This window comes from Delphinus delphis, chromosome 2, assembly GCF_949987515.2.
Source record: "Delphinus delphis chromosome 2, mDelDel1.2, whole genome shotgun sequence".
In the NCBI taxonomy this organism is placed as follows: domain Eukaryota; kingdom Metazoa; phylum Chordata; class Mammalia; order Artiodactyla; family Delphinidae; genus Delphinus; species Delphinus delphis.
This window is the reverse complement of record NC_082684.1, coordinates 105752481-105778586: the sequence shown is the minus strand read 5'-3', so window position 1 is coordinate 105778586 and position 26106 is coordinate 105752481. Positions and strand designations below refer to the sequence as shown.

Sequence of the window (26106 nt, the reverse complement as noted above, 5' to 3'; positions counted from 1 at the left end):
TGATGGCCTCCTGTGGCCACCAAGCCATGTGGCTTGACTGTGCACCATGGCTGTGTTGTGTTCAGACAAAGGGAGAGGCGGTTCAGAACCTACATGAAAAACAGGAAGAGTGTGGACTCTGGGATCAGAGAGCCCTGGGTTCAGATTCTAGCTCCTTTACAGATTCAAAAAGACTCAGGAGAATGTCAATCAAATGCAGAGAGACAACTGGGAAAATCTGAATACAGACTGGGTATTAAATAATGTTAGAAATTACTGTTAATTTTGTTAAGTGTAATAATGGCATTGTGGTTATGTTTTTTTAAAAAAGGTTCCTATCAGGTTTATACTGTTAGATATATTTACAGGTGAAATACTTTATCTGGCCGGTGCTGGGATGGGGGTGTGGGGGACGGCGGGGTAGAAATAGAAGCTGAAGGATGGGCACACGGAATTCTTATAACTATTTTCCTTTCCAACTCTTTTTTGTATATGTTAAAATTTTGCACTAATTTTTTTTTTTTTTAAATCCCAGTTCCATCACATATTAGCTAAGTGGCCTTGGAAAAGTCGTTTATAACCTCTTAGAACAGAAAATACTACTCATTCTTGTAGAATGTTATCAGGATCAAAAAAAATGACCTGTGTAGAACACTTACCACTGGGGTCCAGCTCAAAGTGATCATTTAATAGCTAATGTATATTGAATACTTACGATTCCCAAGTTCCTTATGTATCTTATTTAATCCTCACAACCACCCCTTGATATTGGCACTGTTATCTCCCTTTTCCAGATGAGTAAACTGAGGCATAAGGAAGCTACATAACTTGCTCAAGGTCACAGATTAAGAGAGGCAGACCCTGTTATCCACTCAGACCTCATGTTCTCACACTGCTGCAGTGTCCTGAGCAGACGTTCACGACCTGGTGGGAGATTTGGGTTCCTTTTTTTTTTTTTAAACACTTCATATAAACACAACTGATATAAACGTACTCTGGCAAATGGATGATATATTAGAAAACATCAGGACAATCAAGGCGACTGGCTTAAAGTTTATTTCTACTAGAAAACAAGCCATGTACCTGTTAAGTGCAGATGTTAGCCTGAACCCAGGGTGCTTCTCTTCCTTCCAAGGAGGCTGCTGCCTTTAAAAACCAGAATAACATAAAAAGAAAAAGAAGTTCAATCCACGGGGAGCAAAGGAGAACCTCCGGCCTGGGTTTGAGAACTGGCTCCTCTATTAACCCAGCTGCAAGGCTGACCTCTCCAGTTCCTGTGATTTCTGATTTCCATGATTAAAACTATCACAAATCCATGGGAACAGCAGGAGCAAATGAGATAGCTGGGCACATAACAAGGTTTTTTTTAAAAGGTCAAACAAGCACCTTTGAATGCCTTTTGCAATGTTTCAAATCTATGACCAGTTCCTCTCTGGGGATGTGAGGTCTTACTCCAGATGTGTGAAAAACTACCCCTTGTCACATACCCCGAGTGCGTGGAGTGTGTGCATGCGGGTGCCTGGCCGGACTGGAAGCAGAAATGCTGCAACCCCACACAGACTCCCATGAAGAGGAATATAACTGTTACAGTAGACCAGTTTATGAAACTATGAATCTGACTAATCCTCCCGCTCTGGAAAGCCTAAGACAATTTTTCTTGAATACAAATGTTTAGAATCTCAATTTGGAGGTATCCTTTTATGATTTAAAATAAAATATTGTGCTTATCCTACAACCGTGGATCCCAAGATTCTTAAGCGCTGCTGAAAACCTACTTGAGGTAGGGGCCAGCTGTCACTCATCTTCATATCGACCTTTTCCAGGTCCTGACTACATTATCCACAGGAAGTGCTGCCAGTGTTTGCCCCGAGAATGGATGGAGAATAGATCTCAACCGAGAGAGCTAAATTTTCTCAATACGTACATTTCAAATGCCTCTTAAATCTGACTAGGTGATCTGAAAATGATACCATGCATCCACCGGATGTAACAATCTTTTCAGTTAATTTTATATTCTGTCACCCTCAGTATTCAAAAACACTCAACTTTTTGGTATATATTCTCTATATACAAAAATACTCAGAGAGACCCTTGGTCAAATCCACTATGCAAATTAGTTTTAGGAGCTTACTAAAGTCTTATGTTTCTTTCAGTAGCTTACCAAGACACGTTATATATTCAAATATAAGAATAAAAAATCAGAGTAGTATGTTGGTAATTGTATTCCAAATGTGTTTCTATTTGGTCTTTAAAATGAAGATCTAGATTGATTTAAATAACTTAATTTTAGACTTTCATATAAGTCTATGATTATACATGGAAAGACTTAAGTTTTATAAGAGAAAACAAGAGCCTGTGCTTTAGATTAGAAATTTCTAAAACAACATTCAAGGTGGATACAATAAAGCGAAACCATCCAAAAATAGCACATGCCCCTCCTATCTTCGAAAATAAGGCTTGCTTACCTTGGCCAACTCTCATCCAGGGGCTGCGAGGCGTAATTAGCTCCAAATGTACTACCATCAAAGTAGAATTTTCAATAAAGGAAAAATTTAATGAATGGAAAGTTGAAGCAGAACTAAGAGGCTGGAATCGTGGGGAGTTCAACAACTTTTTTTGGTTCTTATCTTTATCTCTACACCCGACATCTCTTCCTCCATGCTTTGTCTTATCAACTTCCTCTGGAAAAATCTATTCTATCTTCTAACCAGTGTCATCTCTGCATGATTCACATGGGGTGTTTCTTTTTTTTTTTTCTGCCTGCCCAACATCTTTTACTTTCAAGAACTGCTTCCACCCCGATCCGAAACCTGGTAAGGCTGTCATTCTGTGTGGTCCTGCCTGCCCCACAAAATGTACACAGACCCAATATTTCCAGTCAAGGTAACTTATCCCCCTGTGACTGGTTCAGGGATGGGCTCATGATACAAACAAGGGGGAAAAGGAGTGCCCCCAGCTGACGTGGTGAGCCCGAGGACCACATGGACCTGGGTTTCCCTCCCTGGAAGTCAATTCAGAGGTAGCCCCTCACAGATGCTGAATCTCGATGCTATTGTACAAACCCCTGGATCTAGCCCCTAGGGCTTCTAGTGACATAAGCCAATAAATTTCCTTTTTTCCAAGTTGAGGGTTTCTGTTTCTTGTAACTAAAAGAGAACGGCATTAGGTTTGTGGAGAAATGTGAACTTCCTTGGGTTGTCAGGGGCCCCGTTTTATAATTTCTGTATTCTTCACTGGGTCTAGCCTGCCTTAGAACATATTCCAGGTGAAATGGAAATACGGAAAAACAAATGTGATGCTACACTATACATGCTGAGCACAGTAGAGTCGTTTTGGTTAATTTAGTTAATTATACATATAGAATAGCCTTCTTAAAACATTTTAAATCATATTATTCTCCTGCTAAAAAATCTTCAATGATTCTGTATAAAGGAAGCCAGGGCTTCTGAGCTAGGGCTCAGAAGGAAATGGGAACCAACGGAGAAGGACCCTATCCTACAGGCAGAATCTGACATTAGTAAAACATGGGCACTAATGAACTCTTCATGAAATATTTCCTTTGCCAGAAGCATTAAGATCACAAGGTTCACTTCCTGTGTATTAGTTTTGTCATGTCTAGTTACCTTCTTTCTTAATCTGAATCTTAGTCAAGGCAATAAAACAGAGCTATTTTCAAAAGAGAGACCAGACATTTCTTCAACACCAAATATTAGGCTTAATGTATGCAAAGTACAGATGAGAACAGACTGCAGAAGGAGACAGAAGAGGAAGAGGTGATAAAGAAATAAGAAGGCCCTCTGAGAGGAAGCACAGCAGTATCTCAGTTGGCAGAGCCATTAGGGAGAAGGCATTGAGCCTTTCTCTTTCCTGCAGAGTTTGATGAATCTCTGTCCAGAAAAGATAAATTTCAGAAGCAGAAGTTTACCACTTCCCTCAGGACACTGCCACCCTTAAAGTCCTTAAGTCCACTTATCTGGAACCTGTAATACAAATTAGAATGCAGTGGTGTAATAGCAGTGCAATGATCAAACACCGATTATTTCAATGTTGAGATGTAAGTCAGCATTTTAGCCTTTCTGATGTGTATTAACAACATGGAAATGTAGTAAATTCCTGAAATTTTAATATGAGTAGGCTGAGGCTTCAAAAGTTAAAAAAGATGTGACCTCTGAGCTCTCCCAGTTCTCACCATTCACATCTCACTTAATGGATATTCGAAAACCCAACAATTATTGGCACCAAGAGAACCACTAATGTTAGTAACCACTAATGTCAATAGCTTACAGCTAAATTCAACAGAAGAAAACCTACAAAAGGTTTATTTGTTCTTCTGAAGATTTCAGAAAATTTTGTTCAGGTGGCTTTAATTACTCTACAACACTAATATGTCCTAAAGAACATCCTAAAGACAGAAAAAATACCCTTATTTGTAAACTTGAATTTACCATTTAATTCAACAAACATTTCTAGAGTGCTTGCTAGCTGCCAGCAAACAAACAGAACAGCAGCAGAGGTGACAGGGTTTTTAACAAGCCAGATCAGCTCCTCACCCAGCACTACGTTAGTTAAGCCTAAGTCAAAAAACAGTCCCACAGGGACTTCCCTGGCGGTCCCATGGTTGAGACTTTGCCTTCTGGCGCAGGGGGTGCAGGTTCGATCCCTGGTTGGGGAGCCGGGATCCCACATGCCTCCCGGCCAAGGAGCCAAGGCATGGAATGGAGGCAGTATTGTAGCAAATTCCATGAAGACTTTAAAAATGGTCCACATTAAAAAAAAAAAATCCAAAAACAAACAATCCCACATTATAATGGGCCTTTTTATTTATCCCCCTGTGCACTCCTCTTCTGGCTCCTCCTCTTCTGCCTTCAACCCTGATGGTCCAGAGTTTCTGTGGCCTCACAGCCTCTCAGCCCACATCTGCTTACATTGCTCTCAAAAGGACAGGATGGGGAGAAGGGTCTCAGTATCATGCGTGCCATGTAGAGTGGGAGCAGGGCGAGAGGCTGGGGACTCCGGGCACAGCCACTTTGGGAAGAGTGTCCTGCCTTCCATGCTCACCTTGGTCGGTCCCACCCATGCCTCTGGCTCCATCCATCATCCACAGTCCAGTAACTCATAAATCCATACCTCCAGCTCCCAACAGTTCTCATGAACTTCAGGCTCAAATTTCCAACTGCCTACTCAGCTTCTCCACCAAAAGTACCTCAAATTCTACCTAAAACCCCACTCATCATCTTGCGTCTCGCCTGCTCGTCTTGTTAGGAGTCCATCGTATGTAATGGAGGGTGCCATCCACCCAGGTGCTCCAGGTGGAAATGCCAGTCATCTCGGGCTGCTCTCTCTCCCCAAGTCCCTGCAGTTCTGTAGCGGAGAATCCTTCCCCTCGTGTTCCTGCCTCAGTCCATCGACAAGGGGGCTCCTGCTCCTTCTCAGCTCGGGGAGGGTCAGAGGGAAAGTTCTCACGCACTCTTTCCCAGAGGAAGGGGAGTAGCCCTTCTGTTGATATGACAGGACACCTGCTGGCCCATTTCCCCATGGGTGGGGTCACTGAGCCTCAGAAGCTCCAAACAAGTCCGACCCTGTCTTTCTTGTGCTGCCTGCTCGTGGCTGGTGAGCACAGCCGGGTTCTTCTTTTGGCTTCCTGTTCCCATGAGGTAAGGGCACCCGGGGCAGGGCTCAGGAACTGCCTTCTTGAGCAGCCTAGGGGCGACCATGTTCTCCCCTGCCCTCTGCAACTCCGTGTTCCTCCAGGCACAGAGTTTGTGGGGCAGGTTCATGATGGTCCATGCAGCTGGTGGGGTAAGTGAACTCCAGGTCTGGTGGGTTAATAGAACCCACCCACCAAGACAAGTGCCAGGGTCAGATTTAACATATAAAACTGACCACAATTTGGTTCCTTCCTAATTTCTCAACCATGTCTTCACCATCGCTCAACTTCCTCTTGTCCTTTTACCTCCAACTATGTCCTGCCAGAATACATCTAAAAGTCAAACATGAAGGGAGGTACATGAGTGAGATCTTTTTTGAGTCCCTGTGTGTATGAAAATGTCCTCCTGTTTACCTCAGCACGCGAGTGACAAACAGGCGGCATGTGGGATTTTGAAGTCTGACTATTTTCCTCTTAAAACTCTAAAAACTAGCATTTCCTTATCCTCCGAGATGGAAATCCTTAATGGGTGGTAGGTAAAAACTGGATTTTGTGATCAACTAAGTTTTGGAAACCCTGGATTAAAGACAAGAAGTTTCTTAACTGCCAGGCTTCTCAGACCCCTAATATAAACTGTGAAGCTTCAAGAAGATACAGAGAACCTGACATTTCTCAAATATAATAGGCAGTGCATTTCAAAGAAACAGTGTTCTATAAACTGACATCCTAAAATTTTCATCTCATTGTATGAAAAGAATCAAAGCAAGGCCTATTCCAAAGAGGAAAGCCATTCCTAACTTTGGCGGGTCTTAAGGCATCTCTTCGTGACTGTTCACCCTAGTTTTCTGGACACAATATACTCTCAAACCTTGTTGGGAATGTAAATCAGAAAATTTCTAAACATTTGTTTTTCTTTCTTCCTAAAAACACATCTCTTTTAGAGGAAGGGGTTTCTTATGATTCTTAGGTGTGTCCCCCTTTTCTTCAATGTATTATCCACAGGTCTGAGATAATATTATATTTGCTGTAAATTTATGTTAATAGCTCAGGAATTCAAGAGGATGGTGTTTGGGATACATGTTTGCTGCCTTTGAGGAGTGAGAAGGGCTGCTGAAGACACGAGCAGCTGCAGGAAGGTAGGAGAGCCTCTCCTCCGAGTTCTCAGGCCCAGGCCCCCAGCTGGGGACCAGGCAGTGCCTCTCTGCTGTCCTGAGTACAGCCCTGGGCCAGATCTCAGGTGGGCAGTGCCCTGGTCTCTGCTTGTGGCGGCCCCCATGCCAACAGCAGAGCCCAGAGCCCACTGTGCCAGCCTTCCCTGCTATGGTGGCCGCCCACTGCCCGCCACGGGAGGAATGCCCTTGTGCCAGATCTCCACTGCTTGTGGTGCCCACACTGTTAACAATGTTCATTTGAGATCATAGGACTGAACCCTTCTCTAAGTCAGTGTGCGCGTTCTAAAATAACACCAAGCCAAGAAACAGCTGGAAGAAGAAAATTCTGAATACATTTCTTCTCTTTGTTCTAGCAAAGATTCAAACCGGTGTTAATACTTCCGAATAATAAAACTTCATTAAGGAAGTAACAGATCGGTGAGAAAGGCAACCATTTTAAGCAAATTATTGCAAAATCAAATGAATGCAGGCCAGGAAAGGAAAGGTGGAATTGCAGCCCTCTTCCCCATCTTCTCCTGAATATATTCATATCTTCGACATAAAATCATCCCACTTTTATATTTTACTAGGAGCTCAAGGTCCCTTGATTCTTCAAAAGAGACTCGCTGTTTATTCATGGGCAGGCCTACGCTAAAGAATCCTTTTGAGTCAGCAGATGTCAGTCCCAGGACCCCCGTTAGGTGCTTCAGAGAGACATCTCATGGTTGGTGAATCAGACTTGCACTGTCTGATGAACAACTTTAATTCATCTGTATATTTATTTGGTTCTTGCTTCTCCTGCCCTTAGGAGTTGATCTGCTTTGCTGCTGCTCTCATGAGTTGACCCGTATACACAGTCAAGTTCTAACCTATGACTTATTACCTGAAAAGAGACAGAGTCACCTGAACACACAGCTAAGTCTTCCCTCCGGCACTTTGCACAAGCTGTTCGCTCCGCCTGAAACATCTCCTCCCGGCTGTCTTCCTCCCTGCATATCACAACCACCTGAAGTTATTTTCCTTTAATAATTTTTTCTTTTTTTTTTTTTTTACCTGTTTGTTGTCTGTCATCTCCCACAGGACTGTAAACTCAAGTAGGCAGGGACACGTCTGTCTCATACACCTCTGAGTCCCCAGTGCTTAGAACAGTACCTTGTACAGAGAAGGGGCTCTGTGAATACCTGTTAAATAAATAAACATGCTATCCCCTCACTTGTTACCTGTACTTCAAGCCTCAGATTTTCCTCTGGGATGCCTTCTCCATCTCCCCAAGACTGGTGCAGGCTGTGCTACTCTGATCTTGCACAGCCTCTAAGCTGCATCACCTGCAGCTCACCACACTGTGCTGACACCGTTCTCTTGGCCAGCTGCCTCTCCCACTGAACTACAAGCAACTTGAGGGCAGGGACTACGTTATGTTTCCCATGATATCTATAGTGTCTAAATGGTGCCTAACACTAACTGTTAAGTGAATGAACATTTTTCTCCGTTGCTTTTCTTCAATCTCCTCCTCTTCTAGACAGTCCTCTAGTTTAAAAAGCTGTGAGTATATGCATATATTTAGACTATACTTGCTGCAAAAAGGATTTGAAATAGCTATAAATATATCTATATGTATTATAATATTTAGAGAGAACACCTACAAGGGAAAGAGGGAATTGAGAAATTAGAAAAAGATACAATGTTAGTTACATCAAGAAACACTCTTTTACTTGAAAATTCCAAGCAATTTAGACAATGGTTCCAGGTACTACTCTACCCGCACACATGTGAATTAGCTGAAGTACTGCCTGAATTCTCCTTTCCTTTTGCATTCTATGTAAAAGTTACTACACATTCCAGAAAGGAATTTGAGGGGTATTGGTGGTTAAATGGTAGAATTCTCGCCTCCCAGAAAGAAATTGGAAAAATCAGTTATCAACTTCATTTTCCCAGATAATGGTCACATGATACACAAAATTAGAAGTCAAGGTATCTCAGTGGACCAAATGTGGTGTGTCCCCGGGGGTGGAAGAGAGGAGAAGTAAACATTCATTGGGGTCATTACCTCGCCTCACATTGACAGAAAACTGCAAGAAGCCCAAGGGCAAGAGAAGCAGTGGTTTCCTCTGTGCGACCCCCACCCCCACCCCCGCCCCCCCGCAACTCCTCCCAGGGGGTCTCTCTTGAGTGTGGTCCTGGGGACCACTGAGTGCTGTAGCGAGGGAGGGGCTCAGGCTGGGGGGTCAGCTTGACCTGGGCTGAATCTGGGCCCCTCCAACCTCAGCAGTGGAATTTTGGGCAAGTTACTCTGACACTCAGTTTCCTCATTGGAAAATGGGGGTTAAAAAAAGTAAACTGCTCAGTAAGTATTGAGGACTAAATGACATATGAACTGCCCAGCACAGTGTCTGGCATGGGTAGGTGCTCAGTAAACATAAGCGTCCTCCCCCCACTTCCTGGTTTCTAGGCTGGTGAAGCGAACTCTACCATCACTGCCAGGAATCCAGCTCTGCAGTAAGACTTACCCCGCCTTTCTCGTCTTCCTCCACCCCTGCGGGTGAGAAGAGTGAAGTGAGAACGCAGGCCCTCCTCCCACAAAATCCAGCTCAGGTCTGTTTCCAAAAGCCCTGAGCACAATGCTGGACCCCGAGCAGCACACCCCACTCTGGCCTCAAAAATAAAATTGTCAGATGAATTCACAATCTCCTTTTCTTTCTTCCTACTTAATAGCATAGGATTTGGTGTGAGTGAATATCACTACGTAAGATTTTCCTAAATACCAGCTTTATATTTTAGTTGTCATCTATTGAGTTTGAAACTCCATAAATAGAAAATCATATAAAATTTCTTCTGTAAGTTCTAGCAGCAGGTCAGTGGGTCAACAGAAATAAAAACAAATCACCTATCTGTCTGTTTGTTTTGGCTGGACAGATTAAATCTATCTAACCTGATTCAAAGTCACGTTTAATTCTGACTGCTGATTTCTGAAGAAAATGCTGAGAAGGCCTTGCAGTGGGGCTGAATTACATGTTGTTTATGTTCAGTTACTTCATTAAACTGAACTTTATTGGCACTTTCATAAAGTAAACATCTACAATGATCCTTCCAATTTTTACCTGCGGAGATGTTTCTGGTTTCCAACTCACTTATTTTTCTTGCCTCTGTTCATCAGATAAAATGAAGATTTTGAGGCCAAAGGGGAATGACAGGGAAGATACATCCTGAAAACCTTTCAAAACTTATCCTCTCCTCAGACAATGAAAAAGGATATTTGTCGTCCTGGCTTGTCCCCAGACCGTCGGTGGAGGGGGTGGAAGCGGGTCCGGGACGGCCTCTCCACCAGCCCATGGTGGCGGGTTCCGCGCACGCTGTCAGCTGGGTGGAACGCCGGCTGTGGAGAGAAGGAAGAGAGTTGGCTTGTGACCGTGACATTGCCACTCACCCTCAAGAACACCAACTGATCACAACAACAGATGACAAGGCTGACTTTATAATTTTACTGGTGTCTATGACTGTGCCTTGAGTCAAGGTAAATAAAATGCAGCACATGGAGCTGTTTCTACATCATTACAGAATAATTTAAAATAGTCTTTAGTGTGTGAAGATGAAAGCTGAAAGAATGATATATTAAAAGTTGTCACAATTTGGAGACTATGGACTCATACATCAAATCCCAGGAATTAGGAGATAAGCATGAAATGTAAAAGAGGTATACTTAAGACAGAAGCGAACTGAGTACCTACAGCGTGCAGTGTGCAGAAACATAGATGTGGCATCCAGAAATAAAATGGGATACCTCCTGGGGACTGGGGACTACTTGCTCTATACGGTGTCTTTTTATATTTTTGATTGACTCGACAATGTTTAAAAATTCAGGTTTGGGGCTTCTAGTGAAAAATCTGAACATCTTGGCCACACTGGTCCCAAATTCCCACTTGGCAATGGGGACTGAAATTGAGAGTAGCTGCTCTCTGCAGGTGGGACACCGGACCACTCAAATGACTTCTTATGTTAGACATCTGAGTTTGTGACCCCTGAGTCAAGGCGAGAAAAAAGAATACTACCTGAATACAAGTGGGAAACACACAGCTCATTATCAACTCATTTATACCCCAAATGGCACAAATGAAAATACAAACAGATTCAAGATAAATCCATGGTCAATAAATACAAAATCTTTTATTAATGGAGGCTTGGGTGACATTCTTAACATTTTTGAGTTTGGCATGATAAAAGGCAACCTTTTTTTTTTAACATCTTTTTTGGAGTATAATTGCTTTACAGTGCTGTGTTAGTTTCTGCTGTATTACAAAGTGAATCAGCTATATGCATACGTATATCCCCATATCCCCTTCCTCTTGCGTCTCCCTCCCATCCTCTTTATCTCACCCCTCTAGGTGGTCACAAGCAAAAACCAAATCCTAGGCTGGACCATTCTACCTCACATAATGGGGCAATGTGTATACAATATTATGCCAGAGATGTTTGTGAAATACATGAAAACAGATTTTCTTTTATGTAAATTGAATCATATGTCAAATACCTAGCTTACTATGAAAGGAATCCTTTGACGGAGTATGTCTTTCTGGGGGAGCTTCTTTTAGTTAAGAATTGGTCGCTAATTTTTCTTTGTTATAAACACACAGATTTTCTTATATCGGATTTGGGAATGACTCCTATTTCTCCCGAGTGGACTGATAAAATGTCTGGACTAGTTTAGTTGAACAGTTCTGTCAGCAAAGGGTCCCAGGTCCCAGCCTGTCTCAGTTCTCTAGTTTTACAATCCAAATCTATTAACTCCTAAAATAAAGAGATCTTACTGAGGAACAACCTCTGGTACTGGAAGAAAAACATCCATTGTGATAGGTAAGATGGATGTTGATCTCAGACAAGACAGCACACTAATCTAGGGAGTGATAAGTTGAAACACCTTTGTTAATCAAGAGGATGAATACCCAAGGCACACTTTATCAGGACCTGCTTACACAGCAGACATAATTTTTAAGAGACAGATTACTTTGTTCCAGGATAAAAGAAAAGGGAGGACTCTCTGGTAATAAAATCACACGAACGTTAACTGTACTTGAAAATAACATTTTCCTCTAGGAGTCGTAGAGCACAACTACTGCCAGACTGAGCTCCCAGAGGCCAGCCTACAGAAGGGGCACCGAGGGTCTTTAGAAGGGGATCCAAGGGGACTTCCCCGGCGGTGCAGTGGTTAAGACTCTGTGCTTCCACTGCAGGGGAACTGAGATCCCGCATGCCGCACGGCGTGGCCAAAATAATAAAATTAAAAATAAAGGGGGGGGGGGATCCAAAAAGCAGAAAGCTCTTGGAATGTCTTCTGATCTTCCTACTACACATACATTTTCTATTTACACTTGCCTGTTTTGCCTTAACCCCTGCTGGCCCAGATCCTCTATTATTACTCGGACTCAGTGTGTGTGTGTGTGTGTGGAGGGGGAAGTCTCTGGCCACATTTGAAATTTTCTTCTCTTTCTCACCATGGCACAAGTTCAACTCTCTGCCCCTGTAGTAGCTGATCTTCTTCCACACTATATTTGACTTTAGCCCTCTCAACTCACAGGGTCTTGCCCATCAAATGAATTAGAGCAGTTCAGCCCAGGAAGCTGGAACTGGAGGAGGTTTCACAGTGAAGGAGTCTGTTAAACACTATGGTGTTTGGTAGTTGGCCTAAGTCTCTGGATCCCAAAAAGCTAGGGACAAACAGACACACAGTTCTCCTGTTCCCACCAACTTCCAATCTCGTCCTTGATAAGAGCTAAAATTCTGTTATTTAAAAATGTATTTCTTAAGCTAACTTTAATACAGAAAAGAAATAAAACCCTACCACCTTGAAGGTCAAGTACTTCATTTTTTCTGTTCCTTTTCAAGTTTTATCCGTAGTTTTTACATGGTGGTACCCATAGCACATTTATTTTTGTGATCTATTTTCCGTACTTAACATTTTGTAAACAATCTTCCATATATTATGTAATCCTTACAGTTATTAATTCAATAAGCATACAGTATTTCATTTCCAACATTCATAACGCCAAAACTCCATTATACAGTTCAAAGAACTTGTGGTTTGGAATCAAAGAAAACAGTCTCAGTCCAGAATCTTCCACTTACTAACAAGTTACTTCGTTCGTCTTCCTTATCTGTAAAGTGGAAATGATCATCTGATAACTTCCTCACAGGCTTGTTGAGAAAACGAAATTAGATTATGTGTGTGAAAGCTGCCTTATCCCAAGGAAACTGGGTGTTACAGACTGAATTGTGTCCCCCAGAATTTGTGCATTAAAGCCCTAATCCCCAATGTGACTGTATTTGGAGATGGGGTCTTTAAGGAAGTAATTAAGCTTAAATGAGGTCATAAGGTAGGATCTAATCCATAGGACTGGTGTCTTCTTCTTTTTTTTTTTTTTTAGGACTGGTGTCCTTTTAAGAAGAGGAAGAGACACCAGGAGGACACGCACACAGATGAAAGGCCATGTGAGGACAAAGCAAGAAGGCAGCCATCTGCAAGCCAGGAAGAGAGTCCTCAATAGAAACCAAACTACCAACACTTTGATTTTGAACTTTGCAGCCTCCAGAACTATGAAAAAATAAATTTCTGTTGTTGAAGCCACCCAGTCTGTGGTATTCTATTAGGGAAGGTCAAGCAGGCCAATACACTGGGCACCAGAAGGAGGATGGATATCCAGGTGGTGGGACACTGGAGAGCATCTTGTTAAAGGTGAGGCCACCCTGCAGAGCCCTTCTGTGGACAGCAGGAGTGACATCATCGTTAGGGGCATCCTCTAGCATTCTGAGCCTCCCACACCCATCTGCTGCCCATGCCATGTCACCTCTGAAAGCTGCAATCTGGGATGAATGCCTAAAAAGAATGTTGGCAGGGCCTTGTGACTTGCTTTAATCAATGGATCATGAGCACACGTGATATACATCTTGTCCAAACAGAAACTCTCACACCCTTCCTTCTGCCATGAGAATGCCATGTCCCAAAGAGCGGATGCTGCTTCAACCTCAGTTGCAGAAGGGGAAGATACAGGGAGGAGAGCACAGCAGGGAATATGAGTGAAAAACAAAGGTTTGCTGAAAGTCCCAGAGTTTTTGAATTGGTTGGTACTGTAGCAAAGCTGACTGATACGGCAGTGATGGCAGAGAGACTGCAGTGAGATGGAGAGTCCTGCTTTTCACGAAGAGCAACGAGGGAAGTGTAAAGTCAAAAGAGCCTGCAAATTGGTGCCTACATGTTTTAAGGAGGGCCTCAGGCTCAGGTTCTGACAAGCACCATCCGATCTGAAAACGTGGGACCCAGACACTAAGTAGAGAAGACAGGACTCCTGCACACCCGTATACAAAAGCTCCTCCACACTGATATCTGGGATCCGGTGCTGGACTACCCATAGGTAGACCGAGCACATTCTTAGGATACAAGCAAGAAAAGGACAACACAGAAGAGGAAGACTCTATTTGAGAGACTGTCCAATAACATTCAAAGTATTCAGTGTGGGAAAAATCAGAATTTAGCTGGATTTTCTTATCTTTTTGTTTGTTTGTTTGTTCTGGATGGCTTAACAGTTTTTATTCTGAAATACATAGGGATGGGAGGTCCAATAACCGCTTCAAGTCCCGGGCCAGCGTTGGTCTTACTGCAGGGCCCCAGGCACTAGAAAGCGGATGGGAACCGCACATGGGGAGTGGCAGTATCCTCGCTGGCTGCCTGAGGTAATGCAGGGGTGAGGGTTAGCACCAGGAGGCTCTCAGTAGGAAACTGAGCAGTGAAGGGGTGGCCAGAGAATTCTGTTTCACATTGTGACTGAACTGCCAGGGCCTGAGCATGGAGAGGAATGACCGAGTGGTAACCCAAGGCAGGGGAAAGGTGGATTCTGGGCTTAGGTCCCCAAATCTGAGAGAGGGTAGACTAGGTGGAGCACAGACCAAACACCAAGGTTCCACGGACCTCAACAGTGAAGGACAATGAGGCCGGGGCGGGAGGGTACAGGTGCTTCCTGAGTTGGCAAGTAGCTAGCCATAGGCAATTCTTACTTAGTTTCTGTGGCTGGGCTTTGGGGGGAGGAGGCGAATTCAAAGCGGTTCAAGGTACTTCTGGGAATTGAATGTCCACTTGCAGAGAGTCCCCGTTTCAGGCTCTCCCCGCTTTGCAGAATTGCATGCTCCTGATTGCTTCTGAAAATACCTCTACGTGGATGGCAAATTGGTTCAGGTTTCCAGGTATTAGGGTGGCTGATAGGGCGGGGGCGACATGGCTAATGCTGATAGCGGAACTCTTTCCGAGATGAAACAGGACACGTGAATCCTCCAAAAGAAGCAGCGTTGTGGATTTGCAGGGCAACGGCAGACAGGACCACACTCCCAGAGCACTCCCCCCAAGGACCGAGACCTCACGCAGGTGTCTTTACATGCAGCACCATATGCAGTCACCTCACATCACCTGTGAAAGCTGCAGCCTGGGGTGAATGGCTGAACGTGGCAGCTGGATTTCCTTACCTTTCCTGGGAGGAAGATTACTTCCTCTAATTAGACACTATCGATCTATCAATGTGACCTACATTTGCATTGATTCTTTTAGCAGACGTACCGCATCACTGGCAGATCATTAAGTTTGTGGCTAATTAGAAACCCCAGATCTTACATGACTAACAAACCACAAGCAGATTCCTACTACTAAGCCCATGTTTAGTCATGGAATGAGCTGAAGTTTGAGAATTGGAGAGCTGCTTATTGCCAACTCAAGGAGACTGTCATTATTAAAGGTATATATGCTATAGCATATTCTTTATATGTGAATGACCAAGCCACACTTGTTTCTTGCAGCAAAATCAATTCTTACTTACAGCTGTATTTCTATACGATGTTATTAAAAAAAGGAGCAATGTAATTTGCAACTTCTCTCAAGTGAAATATAGATTTCTAAATGCTAGTAGGATGGCCAAGTACATTCCTGCACTGTAAGAAGTTCTACTGAGTTTTTAAAAATATATTTAAAACATTTGAGAAGACAGAGATTAAGCATATTAATGGTTCCTCTGAAAAGTCTTGATCCAGAATACCATAACCTCAGTATCTTTACAAGGGGATGCCCGATCACTATCTCAAACAGAAACAATTCCACATAAGACAACTCTCAGTAGCATCATTTGTAGACATTATGATAACTAAAGCGCAAGAAAAAAAAAATCCTGTCAGAGCAACAGATATTATTCTGGAATACCACTGTCAATACTAGAAACACATACTGACAGGAGTTGCACTGGATGTGATGATACCGTTATTTTACGGTATGAGGACAATGTGCTAGCCTGAACCAGGGGTCATTTATGTGACAACTTCACCCATCTCAGCAGCAAACCAGGAAGCAAAGAGAGTCTCTAAGCAACAAAAACAGAACCCTCCAGGAGAGCACTTGGAAGGGAGCCCCTCAGGTTCTCCATTACACCTTACCTGAGCCTAATAAACTGGACCACCTGGCTTTTCAGCCCAGAGCAGGTGAAAATAAGGTGGGGATGAGCAACACAAGGGAACAGGGCTGCTGGCTTATCAGAGTGATAAGCAAAAGGACTGCTGACCATAATGGAATCCAGCTCCGTGCTTTCCTTCTACAGATGAGAAACCAGGACCCAGAGAGATGAAGTGATTTTTTCTCACCGTCACACAGCCTGGCAACTTGAACTCAGGATTCTGAGTCTCCTTCAGGGTTCTCTTCACCTCACCATTTTGCCTCCTTTGCTCAGTCACCCACACAAAATCAGTTAGTTTTGAGATTGTAAGTGGATTTTTGCTGACATATACAGAAAAAATAAAAAATATTTTTCCAGAAATGTTCCAGACAAAATTTTATTATGTTCTCATAAATCTACTGACGACCCAAGATTCAATTAAAGGGTAAGAGCCCTGCTAGGGTCTCTGGCTATCCTGCAGTATAAACAGCATACTTAACTTTTATATTGGATCCAACAGTCTCATTTGGGGTAAGTGTCCAACAATATTTTATAAAGGTTAGCTACAAGTCCCAAGGCTATTTATTGACCTTCCCATGCTTCCTCCTATAGAATTAAAATGCTACATGGTGTCTGTCTAAATTACTCTATATATTTGAGCTCCCATCTGTTTCCCTCCTCCCCAGTAGAGCTAGAGGTGGAACAGGAGACTGGGTAGAAGTTTAACAGATCATAAAGGCACTGCTAGACGTGGTGTGTTAATGCTTGGCTCTGAGGTCACCCTCGCACTCACTAATTTGCTCTACAGGACCTCCAGCCCGCCCACAATGCTGTTTAGCTCTTCTTTCGATCATGAAAGACTAACCCCTGGTTCTGAATACATTTCTCTGGGGGGAAGACTGGAGACTTTAAAAGGGCAGGAAGGCAGATTCCCTGAGTTTGCAGCGCTTCTTATTTATATGCAGGCTATAGTTAATGGGCGACGTTATAGGTCCCCTCTTTTAAAAAAGAGTCTAACAAAGGGACAACTGTGCCTCTCTTGGGAACCCAGCCACATTCCAGGATCATTCCAGCCACAGCCAGGGCTTCCTTTGGTTCTCATGATGAAGGGAGGGAGGGAGTCAGGAAGACCTGCCCACTGCAAAGAAGAGGCTATTAATTCACTCCCTGGGGGCTAAATGGAGCATTTTAATTCTGCCTTACAAAACGAGCAGAATAAAAAGGATTTCATAGCTTGGTTAGAGACTCTATTATATCACCATCAAAACAAAACAAAACAAAACAACCTTAAAATATAATTCAAAATACTTTACAAATCTCCAGGATCAGACGTGCCAGCGCTCTGCCAGCCCTCCCTGACCTCAGCTCCCCAGCCTCTTCCTTTGCCCTCTGCGGTGTTAAAATTGGGCAGCAGCTGGTGCTCAGCCACGCCAGTGGGCTAGATCTTGAGTTCACAAAACTGTAAGGCTCCTAACTTCTGGGAATAAGGTAAGGCTTTTCTCCCAGCAGGTGGCCAGTGCTACACTATCTTCAGGCTGGTCTTAGTCCAGTTTTACGGGGTACTTTGACTCTCAGAGCCCCTGAATCACCTGAGTGGGTAGTTTTTATTTTATTTTTAACATTGAGACCATGCCTTTTTTGCCAACTGAATTTGGGATCCAATCTTCTCCCAAGGACCAAATGAGTCCTGCTGTGAGGATGAAAAGAAGCTACAAAGAGCAGAGCAGAGCAGAGAAGGTGCTGGCGCCCAAACCTTCTAACCTGTGACATGGCCTGTCACCATATCTGTATCCCATGTGTTGCCCCTTCCTAGTCCTTATTTTTAAATGAAAGGTAAAAGGGAAGAAAAGTTAATAAGATAAACTAAGGATAAAGATTACTCTAAAATATGACTGATAAAACAGTTTGTTTTTTAAGGCAGCAAAGGTCCAAACAGAAAAAAAAAAATCAAAGCAGTCAAAATTATCTCAGAGGACCAGGAGGAATAATCTGTAAAAATAAGAAATAACAACAAAGCATAAAACATGCCCAGAGTGCAGGGTTTAGGGTTCATAGCGGGGCTCTTGTTCCCGGAAGAGGCAGTTGAGAAGGTCAATATCCCAGGTGGGGCTCGCACAGGCATCTCACCTGGAGAGGTTGGTGGGTGACATTCTGCTGACCTAGCGGACTGCAAGCGGTGAGACCTGTTATTCTGCCCCAGCACCTTCCCTCTCGGCCCCCACATGGTGTCTGTGACAGTGGGTTCCAACACACGTTTGATGAATTAGTATTATGTTTCTAAATAATTAGGATCCAAAGCAGAGTGTGTGATGTATATAGGGTGTAGAGAAGATATTAGAAGCCCTGTTTCCACCACTCAGTTTTCTATTTTTTTTGTGTAATAATATAACAGTACAGGGGTATGTATATATAACTAACAAACAAAAACGTAACCAGATTGGGGATACAAAACTCTTTTTTACTACTAGGATGCATGATCAAAAAGTTTAAATGACAAAATGTTGAGAATTATTGAAACTGGTGATGGCTATATGGGAGCTTAGTATTCTATTCTTTCTACTTTGGGGGATAGCTAAAATTTTCCATAATAAAAAGAATTTCCACTTCAAATCCTCAGGGATGGGCATGGGCATGGCAGAGGTTAATGCAGACCCCAGGCCCCTGCAGGCATATTATACTGTCTTTCCAGGAAATACCACACAAGCACCCACAGAGGTAGAAGTTTTAAACTGTCCATTCCCATCCCCGCCTTCCTGCCTGGTGCAATGTCTTCAGTGGAAAGAGAGGCCTTCTGTTGAGTGCAGCTCCCCTTTGGCTCCTAATATGATCATGACTAGAGAAATCAGTTCTGGGTAAATTGGGTCTGCCCATTTATTTCCTCCAGAAGAAGCTGATTTGCTTCTTATGTGATGATGGAATGATGGAAAGGAACTGTGGAAGGGAGGAACTGGTTTTTGTGAGCTAAGACTTGAGCAGTGACAGGGCAGGGCAGCAGGTGCCTGGCCTAGAGGCAGGTTAAACAGGAAAGCAACTGGCCAGTAGAGTAAGGCCAATGGTGTCCTCAGAGGCCAGAGGGGTCAGATAGGTATTTTAGGTCCGGTAGGAAAGGAGTCAAAGCACCTGAACGTGGCTTTACCCCATCACCTGCCTCTTCCTGCCGTATGAGACAGAGGTGAGGAAGAGTCATGTGTAGGCACGGACTGCCCTTCTTCCCTCTCCTTTCAGTCTCGCTGCATCCTGAATCACGCCAGATACACCACCCTGATTAAACTTGGTAAGATACTTCACTGAGTTTAAAAGAGATCTGTAATTTGGAATTAAAAAAAAAAAAGTAAGGGAGATAAATGCAACAAAATTGACAAAGTGTTGAAAATTATTGAGGGAAATGGGTGGAGGCAGTCAAAAGGCACAAACTTCCAGTTTTAAGATAAACAAGTTCTGAGGATGTAATGTATGGCATGGTGACTAGAGCTAATAATACCATAATACATATTTGAAAGTTGCTAAGATAGTAGATCTTAAAAGTTCCCATCAATGAAAAAAAAAATGTGTAACTGTGTGTGGTGATGGACGTTAACTAGACTTATTGTGGTAATCATTTTTTTTAAAAATCACATACATATTTAATTAAGAAACTAATAATGCAATATTACCCAAATAAAAGTAAGCACATGCTTAATTATCATGTTCTATATTTCAGAGAAGAGATATTAAGGATTTATGCCATAAGTTTATTTACAAACATATCTAGGATGCTGAGTTCAAGAGTTTGATCCTTTTTTCAAAGAGACAGCACATCTCAAAATGCTCCTCTTCATATCTGTCTCATGGATTATTTTTTAAGCAGTTGGTGTCTTACTATAAAGAAAGGTGCTGTAAATCCAGACGCAAAGTACAAAGTCATCATAGCTGGTATCCGCCACTTGTTTTCCACTGAAAATGCTAAATTCTTCCCTGGACCCTCCTCATAGCGGCTCCTACGGACCACTGAGGCTGTGAACCTCCGAATGCTCTGTCCCAACACGGTGCTGTTGGAAGCTCGGCGAAAGGCGCAGAGACTGAAGGTGGAAGAAATGGCAGCAGCACACCAAGCCCGCCTTTCCTCATGACCTTGTTCCCCTGTGTATTGTGGTAATCATTTTTTTGCAATATATACACAGAGCAAATCATTATGTTGTATACCTTAAACTAATACAATGTTATATGTCAATTATACCTCAATAAAACTGGAAAATATTAAGACTGGTGATGAGTATAAGGGGGTTCATTATTCTATTCTCTACTTTAGGGTATATTTTACATTTTCAAATAAAAAGTTTAATTTTTTAAAATTAAAATTGTGACACTATAGTAAATTAAGGGTGTCTTTTTTTCAGCTTTAACCCAATAACTTACAGACATGCAAAAAAAGAGATGAAAGCTAAGTGTTTTACCATATGGCCTGCAAAAATTATTACTAAAATACTTTTCTTCACATGACTTTAAAGGACAAAATAAGTGTATAATTTCACAAAGGAACTAGGAAGGTATATCATAAAAGAAAATGTTTCTAGAGGGAATAAAATAATCTGGAATATTTAGTTAGATATAACAGCACATGGCAATTCTAAACAAAGCATATTGAGTTTTAAAAAAGACAACGAAATGTACATCCTGTTTTTGATTTAAAAGAGCCTTGGGTACTTTTCCTCACCCGACTACTTGCTCATGAAGAGGCACACATAGTGTCCTGTTCCTCCTGGATTCATACAGTCAGTCACAAGAGTTAGGAACGCCCTTACAGGCCTATCAATCCCACTATGCAGCACCCTTGCCGCAGCCATCCAGCCTCTACTAGACCCCACAGGAGATGGGACCCGATGACTTTCCCAGGCAGGCCACTCCTTTTTCATACAGCCCTGCTTCTGGTATATCTTCCCTTAGGCTGAGCTGTAAAGTATCCTTGGGGGAATCTCTTGGGGGAATCTGCCCAGATGAGAGGTTTCTAAAAATTCATCATTATACGGTCATTCTTCTCCATGAGGAACCAAGTTACCAAAAGTAGGAGGATTTGTCTGTGGGACCAGGTTCTCCATTTAATTTGAGTTCAAACTGCAAATGAGTCTGGGTGCTTGTTTGGAGACTCCAGGTTAAGTGGGTTTGGCATTCCTTTTGTCACCTAATACAAAAACTGGCAGGGCTCATAAGGAGGGAGTCTTTTCTTCTCACCTGCAAGTGCTCCCCTCTGCCTACAGACAGGGGAGAGAAATCCAACCACTCAGACGTGAGCTGGTGAGAGCTGCCATCCTGAACCGGGCCCCTCCTTTGGATGGGTGAATGTGCTACCGACAGCTTCTTGGTTCCCAACAGTAGGGCAGGGTCTCTCCCTTACAAGGAAGGTGGGCCTTTCTCCAGCTCTGGCCTGTGACTGGTGAGGTAAGCCTGGTCAGCCCTGCCTACGCGGGCACGCAGGTGGCCTCACTTCCAGGAAGAGGGAGGCGTGAGGAGGGATGTCCCATTTTGATCCCAGAGCCCCGCCCAAAAGGGCTCTGGGAGCTACCCAGCAGCTAGTAATAAAGGTAATAAAGCTAATGATCTGATCCTCCATCGGCTCCCTGAGTCATCTACCCACCAGTGAGAACCCAGAAAAGGGAACGGCGATCAATCAGCTTCAACTGCCAGAATGTTATGGTTCAGCTTCTCAGATTAGGCACCATTAACACAGCCCTAACTAACTACTTTACCTGGTACCCTAAAAAATAGATAAGGAAAATTATCATCAGTGAACTTGGTTATTTTTGTGGGATTTCAAAGTTTTGAGGTGACTGTATTTCATCTGATGCTCCAACGGTGGAGGTGTGCAATCCGCATGGAGTATAAAACAGAGATTAAAAGTACAATGGTTCATCAATGCCATAATTCAGATGTTTCCTCTAAAGCCACCAAGAAACTTACTGAGAAATGCTAAAAAAAATTTTTTTTTTCATTTTCTGTGTATTTCACTTGTTTGTGTTTAGGGAATTTTTGATATGTTTTGAAAAGTTTTGGAGTTTCTGGAAATAATTTGTGGTCATGGAGAGACTGACACATAGGATTAACTGTCAGTGGGACGTGCCACAGCTGGGAAGGGGACAACCAGTGGGAGACTTCTGCCTGTGTCAGGATGATGACTGCCCACTTTCTCCTTTCTCTTCCCTATAGACCAGCTTTACAGCTGTGGGGTTGTGACTTTTAATAAGGAAAACATATTTGGTCTTCCTCCTCATTTCTGGCACAGAGCTCCTTTGGAATTTCCTAAGTGATGAGAGCAGCAAAGGTGTTTTTTGTTATGTTAATCAGGTGACTTTTGGAACACACCTAACGGTAGGGGCTGGTTGTCTGGAGAACCAACCCTGTGATTAGAGGGTCGAAAGTTTTAGTGTCCCCCTCAGCACCACCAGAGAGGGGAGAGGGACTGGAAGTTGAAGCAATCGCCAATGGCCAATGATGTAATCAATCATGCTTCTGTAATGAAGCCTCCATAAAAACCCAAGAGGACAGGGTTTGCAGAACTTCTGGGTTGGTGAACACATGGAGATGTGAAGACAGTGGTGTGTCCTGGAGAGGGCACAGAAGCTCTGTGCCCCTTTCCCACATACCTTGCCCTACACATCTCTGACATCTGGATGTTCATCTGTATCCTTTATCATATTCTTTTATAATAAACTGGTAAGTGTAAGTAAATGTTTCCCTGAATTCTATGAGCTGTTCTATTAAATTAATTGAATCCAAAGGAGGAGGAGGAGGTCATGGGAACCTCCGATTTACAGCCAAGTTGGACAGAAGTTGTAGGTAACTCGGGGACCTAGACTTGTAACTGGTGTCTGAAGTGTAGAGGCGGGGCAGTCTTATATAGGACTGAGTCCTTAACCTGTGTCACCTGATGCTGTCTCTGGGAAGATGGTGTCAGAATTGAGTTGAATGGTAGGAGAATTGCTTGTTGGTGTCGGGAACCCCCTTCTGCCCATGGTGGAATTGGGTGCAGAACACTTAATAGCCCACTCAGTCGAACTATGGGTAGTAGGGCCAGGACATGCCAGGCCAGGGCACAGTCTTTTTCCCTAAACCAGAATCTAGGACTGCCCACTTCCCCAGCGCTGCTGTTCTCCAGTGGGGAAGAGTAGAGAAAAGGCAAAGGTCCACACCTCACAGGCATAAAGCAAGAACTTGCTTCTTGGTGGTTCTTAGATATGGAAGAACAGATGGACCCCACTTAGAGCCATCAGTAACTAAGAAAATTCAGGCTCTGCTGGAACCATTACTTTTAAAGACAACCAACCCGCTTAGATCAAATTATTTAAATAAGAAATATATTTACATTCTTAAATAAAAGATGGACAGTGAAGAGATAACCTCCACCCCTTGTTCCCCTCTCTCCAGTCCCCACCTCCCAATGGGTAATTACATTATTAGTTTCTTGTGACTCCTTCCAACTACTGATTATGCATGTACAGCAAATACATATTATTTCTACCCCTACCCTTTTTTACACAAATGGTAGCACACTAATACACTGTTCTGTACCTTTTTAACTTAACTGCCAATTAAATTTCTAAACCTGATTCCAATTTCTTAGAAGTTCTTTCTCTAAATTCTCAAGATATAAAAATAGCCAAACAGGGACTTCCCTGGTGGTGCAGTCGTTAAGAATCCACCTGCCAATGCAGGGGACACGGGTTCGAGCCCTAGTCTGGGAGATCCCACATGCCACAGAGCAACTAATCCTGTGGGCCACAACTACTGGACCTGCGCTCTAGAGCCCGTGAGCCACAACTACTGAGCCCGTGTGTCACAACTACTGCAGCCCATGCACCTAGAGCCTGCACTCTGCAACATGAGAAGCCACCGCAATGAGAAGCCTGAGCACCGCAACAAAGGGTAGCCCCCGCTCGCTGCAACTAGAGAAAGTCCGCGCGCAGCAACGAAGACCCAACGCAGCCAAAAATAAATACAGTAATTAATTAATTAATTTTTAAAAAATAGCCAAACAAAAATATTAGAAAACTCAACAAAAGTAGAAACCATCAGAGAACATATACCAAGGCTATAACTGGATCACTCCCTTCTAGACAGTTCATCTTGGCCAATTTCTCTAAGCCCTTATATCTAATATCTATCTCAGAATTACCTGGTCCTCAAAGCCTACGATCACTACCCTCTTCCCTTTCACTGCCTCCCTCTCATCTCCATTTAACCACAGCCAAGCCTCTCCCCTGGGGGGTGGGGGTGGTGTTTGAAATAGAACTTAATGCTCTGTTCTTCTCCTCTCACCCCTGTGTCTCTTCCCTTCTCCACAGCTAAGTTTCCTGATGAAGGAGTTGCCTCAACTACCTCCTCAACTCCCACTCACCCCTCAGCCCCCGACCCCTCTACTACACTGAAACTTCTCTCCCCAAGATAACCATTGACTTTCCTTGTTACTAAATGCAACTGGACGTTTTTCAGCTCTTAAGTTACCTGACCTCTCAGAACCATCTGAAATTACTGACAATTCACTCTCTTTTGAAAATGTTCTTCTTCTGGCTTCTGCGACTCCATGCTCTCCAGTTTCCTTCCTACCACTGTGGTATTTCTTTCCAGTCTTCTGTGCTGACTCCTGAACTTCCCGACCATCCTTTAAGTGCTGGCCTTCTTCAGGACTCTGTCATATAACTCTTTATCTTCAGCAGGGACCTCTCACCAAAGCTTCAGACTTGTAGTTCAACAGCCCACTGGACAACTCTTCTAGGACTACCTGGCAGGCATTTCAAACCCAGCATGTTTAGAAACGAATCTGCCATCTTCCTCCCATACCAGCTCTATCTCGTGTATTTCAAATGTCTGGGAATGGCACCACCCCACAGCCAAGCCCTGGAAGTTTGGGGTCCTCCTTGAGCACCTCCTCCCAGCCCCTCCCCATCCCAGGCATCTCCATGTCTGGTCACTCTGACCTTCCAAACATTTCTCAAACCTACTACTATCCTCAATTTCCCATCTACCCATTCCCCGGAATTACTGCAACAGCCTTATAATTGGTCTTTTTGTCTCTAATCTTGTTTCCTCCAATCTAGCTTTCACAATGCAGTCAGAGTAATCTTCCTAAAACACAAATCTGATCACATCATTCAACTACATAAAACCCATTAATGACAGGATTTTTAAAAATAGATCCTAACAAGCCGATTTTAAAGTTCACCTGGAAAAATAACTATGCAAGAATAGCTTGGAAAAATCACTGAAAAGAAGCTTGAGAGTGAATAAATCCCACTAGAATTTTAAAATGTAATATAAAGCTACAGTAATCAGTTAAAACATTGTGATTCTGGTGTATGAATAGACACATAAATCAATAAAAGAGAACGGGAAGTCTTGAAATATAAGCAAACACATGTGGGAATTTAGTATATGATAAAAGTGGCATTTCAAATTAGTGGAGAAAAGATGATTATTCAATAAACAGTGTTGGGACAACTGGCTAGCAAACTGAAAAAAAATTAAGTCAGATTCACATTGCATACCCTATGTTAGCATAAGCTCCTGATGGATCAAAGATTTTAAATCTAAAGACGAAGGCACAAAGTATTAAAAGAAACAAAGAGAAGAAGACTTTTTACAAAGCCCTAGAAGCCATTGAAAAACATTAAAGTTTGATACATAAAAAAATGTAAATGTCTGCATGGAAAAACAAAATCCCATCATAAAAAAAGACAAACGGCAAACTGGGAAAATATTTACAACTTACAACACAGATAAATGTCTACTTTTTTAATATATAAAGAGCTCCTAAAAAGTCAATAAGAAAAAGATCAACCACCCTAAAGAATTAAGAGCAAAAGAAATGAACAGCTTGTTCACAGTAAAGGTAATACATAATACATAA

At 42.9% G+C, this 26106-nt stretch overlaps 1 protein-coding gene and 1 pseudogene across 3 annotated transcripts in view; both read right to left on the bottom strand.

Annotated features, from left to right (window-relative positions):
• CRTC3 (CREB regulated transcription coactivator 3) overlaps positions 1-26106 on the bottom strand; it is a 103345-nt gene that overhangs the window by 33354 nt on the left and 43885 nt on the right. For all 3 annotated transcript variants that reach the window (XM_060005377.1, XM_060005378.1, XM_069540467.1), the window contains exons 3-5: positions 10031-10150; positions 2445-2506; positions 1063-1125 (exon numbers count right to left, since the gene is read on the bottom strand). In XM_060005377.1, the coding sequence (XP_059861360.1) occupies positions 1063-1125; positions 2445-2506; positions 10031-10150 (245 nt within the window). The remainder of the gene's footprint in view (positions 1-1062; positions 1126-2444; positions 2507-10030; positions 10151-26106) is intronic.
• On the bottom strand, positions 19795-22881 carry LOC132421182 (cytochrome c oxidase subunit 7C, mitochondrial pseudogene; annotated as a pseudogene).